Here is a 14,850-nt window from a genome sequence, read left to right as displayed (position 1 = left end):
TTTCTGGAGGAGGAGGAACCCCCCCCCCCCACGCTTTGGCCTCGAAATTCCTATTTTTTGAGGTCTTAAGGTTGGCAAGTATGCACGGAGAAAACTCATGTTCTGATTTTGGTGATTCCTATCTAATTTAGTCAATCACCAACTATCAAAATGCCCTATTCCTTCTTGTCCTCCTTCTCCTCCTCTCATTTTTTTTCAGTCTTCTCTAAAAAATGCTGTTTACTTTTTCTAAAAGTGGAAGTTTGGCGAGGGAGCGTGTGAACAGAAACAGATGCTGCATACTCTCTCTCTCTCTCTCTCTCTCTCTCTGTCTCTCTGTCTCCCTCTCTCTCTCTCCCATTCTTTATCTCCCTCACATACACACACAATGGCAAACAGCTGTGTGAGGCTGAGACAGTATGGTACTGTATGCATAGAATTGTTTACTCTCCTTGTTCGGGACCCTCTTGAAAAGGAGCAGTGCTCAGACTTGAGGCCAATATACGTCAAAGTGCTGCAAGAGACCTTTGAATATGTCAAAGTGGTCATAAGAACCTTTCTGATGAACACACATGTTGCTAGTGTGCTGCCTGTAAATCCAATATTGTGTTTCCTGTAGCCTCTTCATTGATCTCTCGTACAGCGACTACTTCTACTACTTCTAGGCCTAATCCCCTCCCCGTCACAATGACAACCAGCTTCTCACGTTTCCTTCAGGGGTGAGCAGAGATTCAGACAGAAGACAGAAAAGCCCTGTGCCCTGATTTAACGCAGGGCTGCGTTGCCTTCAGGTACCAGTGAGACAATGAAATACGATCCAGGAAGTTCAGCTGGAGTTACAGATTAAAGGCTTAGCAGACGCCTACTCGTTTTTGACAGCATTTAGACTAAACAATAGATAGAGAATTGTTGATTTTCATGAACTGATAATGAAAAATATGAAATATATATAATATATATAACACAAATGTGACAGCTGGAGGCACAAAATGATATGAGATTGTGGTACTTAAAGCTACAGTGGGTAGAAATTGAGAAAATATGATTAAAAAGAGTTATTTTTTATAAAACGGTCACTATATCCTGACAGTAGTGCATGAGACAGGTAATCTGAAAAAAATCATGTGCCCCTGTGTCCTCCGGTGCTCCTAATGGCATCTGTAAGATTTCACAGACCGGAGGAAAACAACCAATCAGAGCCGAGCTGGAGCCTGCCGTCTCTGAGCAGCTGTCAATCACTCGCAAACTCCGATCAAACGGTCAAACTAGGCAGCGCTGATCAAATATTAATCAATATTCTGTTACTGTAATGCCTATTTCTCTCCTCAAATGTTTTCAGAAGCATCTTGTAGTGTACTGTTTAGCTGTAAAATTAGAAAGTTTGTGACCCCGCAGCAATGTTGAGATCAGTTGAGAAAATACCAAGCACCGCCCACCAGCCGGAGCACAGCCAATAGGAACGCTCTCTTTCTGAAATGACCTGTGATTGGCCAAAGTCTCCCGTCACGGGCTAGATTTTTTAAAGCCTGAAATCAGAGCCATGAGGAGGTGCAGAAGTCTAGTTTTCTCTCAGGACACTTGAATTACAATATGCTGAAAGGTTATTATGGGAATTTTGTCCAATGATGCCAAAAACATACTGCCTACTGCAGGTTTAAGGGGAAACTGTTGGTGAATTAATTCTGTCGTCTATCAAAATGATATTGCTTAACTTATAGAGTGCTGCAGGCATGATGTATTTTTGTAGGCCAACCAGGAAGTTAGCATCGCCCTGGTTCCTCGAGAGGATTTTGGATTATTGCAGAAGATAAGCTCTGTGGCTAAAAATTGTTTATGACAATTGCACGTTTTGTTCAGCAAGCTAATCTTCACAAATAAACAACACTTTTATGATTTTTTGAAGCGTAAATGCAATCACCACTAGTAAAAAGCAAACGTTAGGCTATAAATGAACTACACCACGGTCGCATGAGCGCAAGTATATACAACGAGGCTGTGAAGGCGGACGTTTAGTAGTCTCATTTTGTTATCAAACGTCTTTTTAAGACATATAAAAGCTTCAAAATTCACGAGTGGGGTATTTATTGATGTATTTTATATCGTAGAACAAAACTTTTAAATCTCTGAAGCTTGTGTAAACCACAGACCTTATTTTAGCTATACATTTTTTTTTTAAAAACCCATTGATTTCGGCTTGATGGATTGATGCTAACTCATTTCTGGGTTTTAGGACTCATTCCTGCAGCACGCTAGTGAGCTACTGAATAAGAAATTTAATGACGTTTTTATATATATTGCCAATGTTGTTTAGAAACCACATACTTCCTGAAAGTTCCCATATACTGTAACTTTGTTTAGAAAAGGATAAAGGTCAAGTCAGACACAATTTAACTTGCCCACTGATCTGCCACCTGCCTGTCATTACACCTGGCTTTCAATCTAAATCTGCTAGTATAGCCTTTGTCCATCAGTGGTGTCAGTTGCGGCTCACGTGCTACAATAGCATGTGGGTTACAGTATGCAAGGCCTTCCTCATTTCTCCATCTATCCTCTCCCTCCCTCCTCCCTCCCTCCCTCCCTCCCTCCCTCTCTCACAGCCACCTGGCCCTTCCTCTGAGCCTGCTGGCTGACCAGATGCACCCTGAATACAGCAGGCCTGCAAGGAGAGAGGAGGGGAGATATAGAGGTTATTATGGGTGAGATTATTCATCTAGCTTTTGACAACCCTGTAGAAGTATAGTAACCCACAATAAGCCTTTTTTTGTGATTGCTTAGAAATAATTAGATATCACTATTAGTGTGGGATTTTACCGTTGTTCCTTGAGGGCAGAACAAAACAGGATTAAGTTATTCAGGGGCAAAGAGAAGGGGGCAGCACCTTCTCCTTAATGAACTGTTTGTGTTTATCCGACAGCATTCGCTTGTTTGTTTTGCGCAGCCAAGTGCCTGTGGATTCTCACACGTTGATCATGTTCACTCAATTGTCGCTTGTCTAATTAAAAACAGATTAATGCTTTATTTACCACCGGGCTTAGCACCACCGTCAACTGCACTGTCTAAAAGTAAACTGCATGGTGGTGGAGGAGGAGGAGTGAATAAAGCATGCAGGCTCCATTATCTTAACCTGCATTGTGTCTGCGGCGGCACTTGGTGCGCGAGGGCCAGGGCGTAAATCAGACAGTGATTTAAGTTTAACTCAGTGAAGATGGAGAGACAGAGAGGATGAGAGAGAGCAGAAGAGGAGGGAAGAATAACTCATTCATGCTCCTCAAGTGTCCCCCCACCCCCCAACCACCCCGATGGGCTGGTTGGCGAGGCAGCGCCGCATTAAGGAGCTGAGACAAAAGAGGGCATCAATGGAAGAGCCTGGAAGGAGGGGGGTAGTTAGTATAAAAAACATTTTAAAGGGAGATCCCCTCTTCTGTTGAAGGGGTAGAGGAGGGGGGTTGGATGGAGTTGGACCCCCTCCCTCACACACACATGCAGATGCAAGCTCACACACTTTTTGTCTCTCTTGGCACGGCCCCTTGTTTAGCCTTTAGGTGCCAAAGCAATTAGTTATGTTAATTGCAGGGGCCATTGCCGGTGAATGCAGGTTGAATAGAGCCAGTCAGCAGTGGATGATTGGCCGGGATCCATGGTGTGGAGGGGGTGAGGGGGTAGAGGGGGCGGGAGTTGTGACATCACAGGGGGAGAGCAGAGTGTGTGGGAAAACAGGGGAGGAGCTAGAGCCGAAAGAGAGAGACTGAGAGGGGTGAGAGGCTCAGAGCTTGAGAGAGAGAGCGCAAGAGAGGAAGCAAATCCAATGAGAGAAAGAAAGAGAGTTAAAGAGAAATACATACAGCATCGGAGGGAGATTGAGGGAGCGAGATAGAGAGAGCTTCACATGAGAGAGACAACAAAGACAGAGAAAGAAAGTCAGATAGAGAGAGAGAGATTGTGTGTAGTAGTGCAGCGCTGCGCTGGTCTACTCGGTAATCTGTCTCCATCTGGGTGCCATCTGTGTGTCTGGCTCTGGCCTTCGCCACACTGGAGCTCACATATGTGGGAATGCAAACACATGCCTGACATATGAAGGCGTGGAGTCACAGAAGAAGAGACAAAAAGGAAAAGGATAAGAAAGCGAAAAACCCCGGCCGACACAGCTGACTTTCTCTAAAAAGGACTGAAGAGTGGACTCTACTAGAGTGGAGGTAGGAGAGGATTGTGGGGGATTTCAACATGGAATTTGTATTTTTTGTTTCTGTGTGTTTTCAGTGAATTTATCTGTATTTGTGAGTGTCTGCTTTTGCAAATGGTGAATTTGTGTGTGTGTGCCATCCTAATTCCCAGAGCTGCTCTGTACTGCTGTACAGATGGTGCCTCATCCTTTTCCTCTTATCTCTTCATCCTTATCTTCTGAGGTAGGAGGGATGAATTTGTCTGCCTGTAGCCAGTGTACAAAAAAAGAACGTCTGTTGCCATATGGACAAAATACTGATTGCTTATAGGTTTATATAAGAAGTTTATTATGGTCAATTTTCTTGAGATGTTGTTTATAGTTTTGAGGAATGATTTCTCAGGGGAATTGCTATATATATAGTCAAAAATGTTCCCTTTCCTTTTTTTTATATTTCTCTCAAGCCATATAGCCACTTTTGGCAACTTTCAGTGTTTGGCATCATGTGGTAACATCTGTAGCAGTAGCAGATTTTTTTGAAAAAGGATGCTGTTGCAATCTGACGTCTGAACACAAAATCAGATACATTCCTGCTTATAGCAGCCAAAACATTGAGCCTTCTGTTGCTTCTTTATTTTTCATCTTGCCCCTAATCCTCCCTCTTCATTTGCTTTCAAACAGAGGGCAAACAGAGGAAAAGCCTAATCCACCTGGAATGATAATGAAATAACAGACTCTCCCATATACTTGTGTGTAAACATCAAAAAACTGCTACCTCAAACTGGATAAATAAACCCAGCAGTGTGATTGGCTCCATGTGTGAAAAGGGGGGGCTTATCTTAGCTCAGCTGTCATTTACTCCGGTAGTAATCAGTTTTTCCACATGGCAAGCAGAGCAGAAGAAAATAGGTAAAGAAGACTTGGTGCATCTGCTGTACAGTGTCCCAGACATATGGGGAAAGAGGAGGGGAACTGCTGTGCCTACATGTTACACAACGCAGACATCATCAGTGGGAATGTGGATCCCCAGCAGAGTGCAAAATGTCACATTGTTGCACTATGGATATAAGTAACTTGAGTTACAATTTTTTTTTTTTTACCCATCTACAGTAGCCTACCTTGCAGGATAAATGTGTTTGTGCATGTGAGTGAGGAGAGCCAGAGAGACCTGGCTAGTGTTAGGCCAGGCCAGACCAGTCCATCAGGGAGATAGGAGCGACTAACTGTCGGCTGCACAGTCTCAAACCAGAGACCCCTGTCTGGTCTGCTGGACTCTGTCACCCTCTTGACAGCAGGCGCTGTTCTGCATCTGTGTGTGTTTGCACAAAGAGCAATTATTATTTTAAAATTTCATTTTGCCTCTACTCACTCCTGTCGAGCAGTTACTGTTTTGGTCACAGATTCGTGTGGCTTTTGAAAGTTTTGATCGCATACTCAATATGTACGAGGTTGAGTCTATAAGGAAGCGTGTATATATGTGTGCATGACATGTGTGCACCAGGTGTCCCGTAGACATTGTGTCTGCTGAAGTACAAGGTTGCTTGTCTTATAACTCTTTTTTTTTTACTTCCCTCCCAGCTGTGAGTTTATCTACTCAAAGTGTAGTAATAAATGGAGAAACGGACCACCGTGACCCCTTCGCTCGCCATGCTATTATCTGAAGAATTCATACACAGAATACCCCCTTTTTTTCACATGCACGTACACACAGAATAGAGCAGCTGCTTCAAGGAGTTTGATGCAGGAAGTGCTCTATTAGTTCCAGTGGCAAGGACTGTGATATCTGGCCCCGGGGGTTCAATGAGAGGTTGTGTGTTTGAATGTGTGCGTTCGCTTATGTGTGTGTGGACATGAAAAGGTTGGGTCATTTACTCAACAGAAACAGCTCAGTCACTACAAGTAGCGCAATGAAAGATTGTTTCATCACGGGGAACATCTCCTGACAGTATAAATGGCGCTGTGTGTGTGTGTGTGTGTGTGTGTGTGTGTGTGTGTGTGTTAGCGAGTGTGCAGACATGTATCTGTGTCAATGAGCATCTAACCACCTGCGCTCGCTTTTTGGCAACCCCATTGACATTGTATGGGAGCCCTTCTCCTTGTGCTAAGTGTATGAGTCAGGGGTCTAGTGACCCCTTCGCAGGCGTGAGAGACCCGCTCAGTGACCCAAGACAAGAGCTCTATTTAGTCGGCTGGTGTGGTCTGAGAGGAGAGAGCGTCGGCACATGCTTAAAAGTCTCTGAAGTGACCTCAATTGAATTCTTCAAACGAATCAATTCAAGGTCTGAACTGAAATGAAGAGTCTACGTAAATACAATAATAATACATCATTGGTACAGAAAAATTGGTATCTGTGATAAAGTACTGAGGGGCTTTTCGTAGGTGCAAAAAAGATGGGGAAATTAAAAGGTTTAAAGGTGCAGTGTGTAGGATTTGGTGGTATCTAGTAGTGTGGTTGCAGATTGCAACTAACTGAGAACCCCTCAGAGGCCTCGAGGCCATCCTTACCATAATAACACTACTTTTAGAGCAACGGAAGTCAGACGGCGGCTGGCGGTACAACGATTTTGCACTATGTGGCTCATGTTACCACAGTTTCACAAGCGTGTCAGAGAACTACAGTGGCCTTCAGGTAACGTAAAATCGTGAAAGGCCCTCTCTCTAGAGCCAGTGTTTGGATTGTCCATTCTGGTCTACTACTGTAGAAACATGGCAGAGTAACATGGTGGACTCTGTGAAGAGGACCTGCTCCCTGTGTAGATATGAAGGGCTCATTCTAAGCTAACAGAAACACAACAATCCTTATTTTCAGGTGATTATACACTAAGAAAACATAGTTACGGATATTATAGTCCAAAGCTATCTAACCAGAACACAGCTGCTGACATGTTAGCCAACAGTTGCCTACTTGCTCATCCAGCAGATACAGATCAACATGAGCATCCCACTGGTTGTTTTTTTTTTGCGTCTTTCTACCAAATATTAGCATTTCAGCTATGTCATTTAGTCCACAGATTCCAGAGAAACATATTTAGCTTGCGAGCTACTTCCACTTTCTTCAATTATTGGTAGCATATATACTTGGTTTGTCGGAGCTTGTTGGCTCAAAATGGCTGCTTACACTTTTGTATTTCAGATGTAAATTGGGTTTACGCAGAGGTATAGATTGTGTGCTCAGCAGTAATAGCTACTCTTTGACATTTAGTCATTTGAATGTTAATATCCCAAATATTATGTAAGGATGCCTTTAAGCAAATTTTTCCAGTATTTAACCAAGGAGGCGCAGATAAACAGAATTGAATTGGCGTCTTCTGAGCCTCGCAACAGGATGCGTTTAAACTTGTGTGACTTTCCCTGGAAAGACAGCATTACTTTTCCAATGTAAAACCCAAAAGGCAAAGGAGTTGATACACAAGAGGACGTGCAAAAGAGCAAACAAAATTATATGTGCTTATGTTGTTAGGTGCGTGGGTGGACAAGAAATGGGTGGTGCAGCCTCTCTCTATGATTTGTCTGTCATAGTCATTATTTTCTCTCTCTTCCTTTCCCTCTTTCTCCTTCATGGAAAGTGTGGACAAAAATGGGTGTATTTATTTTAAAAGAAAACTGTTATAATTTGCTTGGCTGAGACAAAAAAAACTTAAAAAGGACACACATTGACTCTTTGTAGCAGACAAGTTTATGGAGGAACAACAATCCCTACTTCACTATCAAGAAGACTATTATTAGTTACCAAGGCCTACTACAAAAAAAAAAAGTGTTCTTAAACATATGCACGCTCAAACCTATACAATATGCACACCCTTATAACACTCTTCTTCTGCCCACACATTCACAAACTCATCCTCTGCAGCTCTCTCTGTCCCATATTCTCCTCATTGTTTTTGAGCACAGCTGGCCTCTTTGTTTTACTTATCTGTCTCTCTCAGCGGTTGCTGAGCGCTGGCTCTTTCATACAGCTGGGCTAAAGCTTACACACAGACTCTATGGACCGTATACCTACTACTCAGCTCTGATTCACTGCATCCCCGAAACCTGAGGGGGGACAGATTAGTCAACTGTATGGAATTGTTTGTATTTTTTCATGAGCTTTGCTTACAGTATGAGCTCAGTGTGCCTCACTTTAAGTGTGTCTCACAAAATTCAAGAAATGCCAACATTGCACACCCTGATATACCTTATGACATGACAGAAAACATCAAGCTGTGTATGGCAAAATACTGTTTTGAAAGGGAAGATCTCCAAAACAACGTGTGAACAACATCCATCAACCGTCATATTTCCTGTCAAGGACCTTCTACCTACATCTTCATTGCGAGTCTCTCTGGATAAATGTCAGTGGAATGCCTAAAATGTCAAATTAAAGGTCTTGAGGTGAACCTAAACTTGAAACCTACTGAGTCATTGCACCAGCGCTCTCAGTCTGGGTCAGGCCAGGCTGTGTAAATGTCTTCCGCATGGCCCCGTGGTGATAGCAACATCTGGTTGGACCTGAGCCCGGGCCATTTGGCTGTCGAGGCCTCTGACACCTGGTCTGAAACAGGCCGGTCTTAATGCGTGCTTTGTTTTCTCATGTCCAGAGCTCGTATTTTGTTTTATGGACTACCGTAACTTACTAGTTCAGAGTGTGCGTCTGCGTATTATGTATGTCTACCAAAGTGCTGAGCTGAGGAAGAACAGTGTTTTGCCTGTCTGCAGGTTAAGTTGATTGTCTGGGTTTATAATACATTATATATATATATAGGTGGCTACCCAGTCTTAAATCCTCCAGACACACATGATGATATACATCTTCGGGGAGCTCTAAAAGTCTTTTCTGACATCACATCATTTCGTTTCACCCTGGGAAAAAAAGAAGATAACACAACTTCATTTTAATACGGTCATGCTTCCATTTACTGTAGCTGATTGTTTTTCTCTTTTTGCAGTCTTGGGTTTTAAAGACTCTCCAGGCTCACGGTGATTGATGGGCAGGCTAACCAATTAGTTACGGAGAGGTGAGAAGGGTTGTAACCAGATAGGCAGATAATCTACTGGCCCTCGGAGAAGGGAAGCTGGTGTGAGAGATGTCCTGCGTACGTGTGTCGCAGCTTTTGCGCTTCCAGGTCATGATTGACAGATTGGAATTGTTCTTGTTTTGTCACAGTTGCGTGGGTGTGTGTACACGTGCCCTCAGGCTGGCCATTTCACAGGTGTGTGTGTGTGTTACTTAAGTCTCCACTAAGCCGATGACAAACCCAACACCTGGTGAACGGGGCCAACACACACACACACACACACACACATGATGACACACATCCACTTCCAGCTCTATCCCCCGTGGCTCAGCTGTGTGTGACGCAGGTGCGCGTCTGTGTTTAAAGTTTGTGTCACTCTGAATAACACACATTTGACCCAGTGACGGAGGAGCTTATAACAGAGGCCGAATGCGACTACGCGACTGAGTCTGTGTCAAACACATACAATTTTACTACATTTACTCTACATAATAGGAGCCTTCTTGGCTGCTTGTAATTTTATTCTGGGACATAGACAGGATCTAGAAGTGATAATAACAGTAATAGAGTTGAGAACTGCTGTCGACTGCCATCAGTTTTCTTCCTTTAATCCGTTAATTTATTAAAAACCGTAGTCCACAAGCGAGTGACGTCACGATGACTACGTCCACTTCTTATATACAGTCTAAGATAAGGACAAGGGAGCGGGATAATTTAACACTATAGGTTTATGGTTACAGTTCTTCATCAAAGAACCAGATATATTTGAATCCAGTTGCTCTTACTGATACGGTTTGTTCCCGACTCTAAAATGAAATATCTTTTACTGTAATGTTTTGGAGTGTAAAGTCACTAACTTAAAATCCCATCCAGTATATTCTCCCAGCGGTCTGACCTCATGTACACGTGGACGCTGACAGTACTCGCTGTCCGTTCTCGCTGTCCGGCCTCTGCCAAACCTCCTCTGCTTCCAGCATCACATCACATAACTTTGCCTCTTTTACGGCTCATTCTTAGCTTTTATGGAAGACGTCTGTCTGCCTTGCCGTCCCCTCTTTTTCGTTTTTCTCCTTAGCTCTAGTGCCACTAAGTACATTTCCATCCCCGGGTCCCTTTTTTTTTCACCATGTGGCATATGCTGGATTACAGCAGTGTTATTGTACTTATCTCACTGAGTGACAAAGTCATTCCAGGGCTTCTCTCGCCGCCACGGGTGAAATGTGACTTCAGGAACACATCTGTGCCTCTTCACACGTGTGCATGAAAGTCATTTCTCTTTTTAATTCCTCCAAAGGTATCCCTCCTATGTATACATCTTTTTCTTGCTTCCCCCCCCTCGCTTACTAACGTTGCTACCTCCCCATCTCTCCCACCCTCCCTAGCAGAGCGAGGAGCCGAGTGTTGACATTGGGTTTTGTCCAAATATGTAGTCTACGGGGCTGGAAGGTGGTAATGAGAGCCAAGAAAAACAGCCCGGCTCTGAGTCTTGACAACCAGGCTTGTCTTTCTGATGAAACCAAATGAAAACAGTATTTTCTGTCCTTGTTATTCCCTCCCTCCCATCCTCCTCCTCCTCTCCCTACGTGCATCCCTCCTTCTCCACCCCTGGCGCCTCTAATTTGCAGACTAATTTCTTATTAAAGCCAGCGCTTGTTTAACACTCTCGCGCGGTCAGTAAAAGTGTTACTGTGATAGGAAACTTTTAACTTCAGTAGGGGATTTAATAAGGAACATAATTTGAAAATAATGCAAGTATGGATGTAGTTTTTAAATGACCCGTATAAGCGTAGATTTGTAACGTAGCGCGTCGTAAACCAGAATGTTGTAAAAAGTATCTGGTGAGCGCTTAACGTGGGAGTGAGACAACTGTATCGTGGCAACAGTTGAGGGGGTGTCAGTCCCAAGAGAGCAATAGTATGAATTAAGTTAATTGAAATAAGCAGAGGGGACACGTGTCTCCTGATTTTCAGACATCTGACACCACACACACACCGGAAAAAACCCTCTAAATACTGAAGTCCTTGAACCTGTCGTTTTGCTATGAGGTTATAACGACAACCTGACACTGGGAGGCACCACGCACTGTCGACTTATCTGCTTTTATAAGTGGACGTGTGAGTGTTGGTGCATGTGCCCTTGTCTTTGCAGTGTGTGCATGTGTGTGTGGGTGGAGGTCAGGAGGGAGAGAGCAGGATAGAGGAACAGATGTGTGCTGTATTGTGGTGGTGTGCGTGGACGGACGGGGACCAGGTGCAGCCTTTGTCTCCCCGGCATTTAAGTCCACTCGCTTGCATTCAGCCGCCTCGTGCCTCCCCACCCCTCCCCTCCACGTCCTCCTCCTCCACTCCTTGGAGGGACAGCAGAAATGTGTGTGTATGTGCGTGCGTGGAGGAGGGGCTGCCTTGGCTTAGCGGAGGGGGCTCCAGCAGTCCCTTCTGCACCCCCTCTCCTCCTCCCTCACAGGTGACTGTTGGAGGTCCCAGCTGGCCAGCTCTTGGCCGATTAGATCCATATGGTACAGGAGGAGGAGGAGGAGGAGGAAGAAGAGAGAGAAGTGCCCATCAGTTGCATGGGTGCTAAGGGAGCTGTTAGCTTGTCCCCTTTTTTGCCCTGAGCTTCAAGACAATTCCTTGTATGTCTCACCATATTTTTTTCCGTTTACTCTGGGGTTTGTTTTAATGTTATTCCCCCTATAGTTCATTTTCATATCTATTGCTGTTGGTCTGCGCTCTGCTGTTTTATTTGAGATTTTGTCCTCATTGATGATAATGTGGCGGCCTCTGTTCAAAATTTCGGATTATTTTTTTGTTTGGTGCAATCGTGGAGTTAGTAGTCAGGATAATGCTTTTATACGTCCAAGGAATACACCAACATTTTTTTTATGCTTTTCTGTTTCTTAGAGAGTTAGAAAGTTAAGTTTAATTCCTGTGCACTGATGGTCCGGTACATGTTTAGCCTATAGCTTGACACAGAGAGTAGAATCGGATGGAGAAAGCTAACCACCTCCCAAAAAAGATGAAAAGATAATCCTAAAGCAATGCTAAATCTCCCTTATTTGCATGTGAAGGCTTGTTAGCTCTCAAGCTATAGCCACCCATGGTGTTGTTCAGTGAGGACATTACTTCTGAGTTGCTGCGTTGTTATTATAGATATCCCTCGGTTTGTGGACTGCCGTTTTGAAGCCTTGATTTCCAACCAGAAGTGACACGAGAGGGTGGAGTTAAGTACAACCTAACGCTGAATAAGACATTTTTAGACAACCAAAAAAGTTCTAATTAATCACGCTGCATTGAAGAAGACTTGAAACTAGCGGTTGAGACCATAAACTCATGTTTACAATGTTTACTGAGGTAATAAATCAAGTGAGAAGTAGGCTCATTTTCTCATAGACTTCTATACAATCAGACTTCTTTTTGCAACCAGAGGAGTCGCCCCCTGCTGGCTGTTAGAAAGAATGCAAGTGTATGGTACTTCCACATTGACTTCACTTTTCAGACCCGGAGGTTGCCCACTGGTTGTTGTTGTTGTTGGTTAGAAAGCTACAGTGCAGGGCTAACTCACTAAACCCTTGTGTTTTCTTTTCTTTTATTATACATTTAACACACAACACGTATTTATGAGAGCTTTAATTTGGTGTAAGGCATTTTTTTATCATTCATTAGTATTCCCTTTACAAGCTGTTTTAAGGTTTGATTCGGTTAGCTGTGGGTGTCTGTGGGTGTTAACACATCTTCACGGCCCACATAGTTGTAGCATTGCACATGCTCTGAATTGTCTTTTCGCTCCGTGATAAATTAGTCAGGCCTGTGTTACGTCTTCTCTCACCTCCTCTACAATGACAGGAGAGAGATAGCAGCACGGCACACGATCCAACATCACCACACACCCTTCCACACACACACACGCCTCGTGACTCACAGCCGCTGCCAGAGAGTTTAAACTTCAGAGTTAAACCATGAGCTTAATACACCCTAACACCGAACACATTTATTTATACATCGCATCAGGTGTAATTGATTTGTAGTGACTCAGAGTAGGTTATCCATCCTCACTTCACGTGAAGAGGTAACAAATGTTCTTGGCACTTTATTTGTGCTGTTGTTTCTGATTTCATTATTTAATGGATTGCCTTCAGTCGCAGTAGTGGCTCAGTGGGAATAGCCCTCTTCTCTCTCTCTCTGTCTCTTCCTGAGCCTCATTCTGAATCATCACCTGCAGAGGCAGAGGCAATTAAAGCCGATTGAATGTTTTAATGCAGACGAGCGTCACCTGAAGCTGAACAAACAAGGAACACCTGGCTAGCAACGACAGCCATCACCACAGATGCTTTTCCATCCGTGCAATAACAACTGTTGTAGGAAGCGAATAAGTATAAGCTTGAGTAACTGACAAGATTATACAACGTTATATATGTATATCATGTGTTTGAGAAAAGATGAGAGAAGACAATAGGAGAACAGCAGCACAGAACGGTGAGCAGAATTATAATTATTATTATTTTTTTTAAAAAGAGTGTGAATGAACTCTTCTGGTTTTCAGCTTTATATTGCATTATTAGTCTGCTCACAGTGTTGTATCCTCACAAAGTGCTGTCTGTGCATCACGTCGTTTCCATGTAATCCTGTGGATGTGCAGTGAGGAGCCTTTGTTCCATTAGAGCAAAGATGACAGGTGGCATTTAGACCAGACAAACACCCCACATCCTCCTCTAAGCCAACAGTCACCTGAGTTAACATTAGACCACTTTGTACACTTATAATGTGTGTATGTGTGTTTTGTGGCGGCCGTAACAGCTGCCTCCCCTGACTATATACGACGGACTCAGGTGCTCCCGAGCCAGATGAAGTCATCCAGCTATGTACGCTGTCTAATTGACAAGCAGAGGCAATTCTCTATGGGCTGTCAGCACTACATGCACGCACACCTGATGTCTCCTGTTTTTGGTCCCATTACCTCTGGCTTGCGGCTAACGTCACACACCGCGGCCACATCTTAAGATTGCACAAGCGCAGCTGCAACCTAATTTCTCAGTTCTATAGTGACACGGGATGCACAATGAGACACATGTACGATTATGTTTGAACTAGGGCCGTCAAAGTTAACGCAATAATGACGTGTCAACGCAAATTTGTTTTAACGCCACTAATTTCTTTTACGCATTAACGCATCTTGCGATTTTTAGTTTGTAGCGGGCTCAGTTTTAAAGCGAGAGTGATGGTATCAAATTAAACTATAAAACCTAAGGAATCCATTGGTATCAACCATGTCATACTAACTTGTCGCAAAGGAGGCTAAATAACACTCCAAACTTACGCAACATTTTGGCAAGGAAAAACTGGCATTGCCATTTTGAACGGGGTCCCTTGACCTCTGACCTCAACATATATGAATGAAAATGGGTTCTACGGGTACCCACGAGTCTCCCCTTTACAGACATGCCCACTTTATGATAATCACATGCAGTTTGGGGCAAGTCATAGTCAAGTCAGCACACTGACACACTGACAGCTGTTGTTGCCTGTTGGGCTGCAGTTTGCCATGTTATGATTTGAGTATATTTTTAATGCTAAATGCAGTACCTGTGAGGGTTTCTGTACAATATTTGTAATTGTTTTATGTTGGTAATTGATTTCCAATAATAAATATATACACGCATTTGCATAAAGCAAGCAAAATCTTCCCACTCCCATGTTGATAAGAGTATTAAATACTTGACAA

The 14,850-nt window shown here is 43.5% G+C and overlaps 1 protein-coding gene across 5 annotated transcripts in view; it reads left to right on the top strand.

Annotated features, from left to right (window-relative positions):
* Window positions 1-14,850, top strand: part of cbfa2t2 (CBFA2/RUNX1 partner transcriptional co-repressor 2) — a 42,875-nt gene that overhangs the window by 14,276 nt on the left and 13,749 nt on the right. For 2 of the 5 annotated variants that reach the window (XM_074641875.1, XM_074641866.1), the window contains exon 1: window positions 13,435-13,604. The exons of 2 other annotated variants lie outside the window; for them this stretch is intronic. In XM_074641875.1, the coding sequence (XP_074497976.1) occupies window positions 13,568-13,604 (37 nt within the window). In that variant the 5' untranslated portion in view covers window positions 13,435-13,567. Of the gene's footprint in view, window positions 1-3,744; window positions 4,173-13,434; window positions 13,605-14,850 lie in introns of those variants that run through there. One more of the 5 variants, XM_074641901.1, reaches the window with a different exon arrangement.

Source organism: Sebastes fasciatus, chromosome 1 (assembly GCF_043250625.1).
Source record: "Sebastes fasciatus isolate fSebFas1 chromosome 1, fSebFas1.pri, whole genome shotgun sequence".
NCBI lineage: Eukaryota > Metazoa > Chordata > Actinopteri > Perciformes > Sebastidae > Sebastes > Sebastes fasciatus.
Note: the sequence above shows the minus strand (reverse complement) of the source record. Positions and strands in the feature narration are given on the sequence as shown.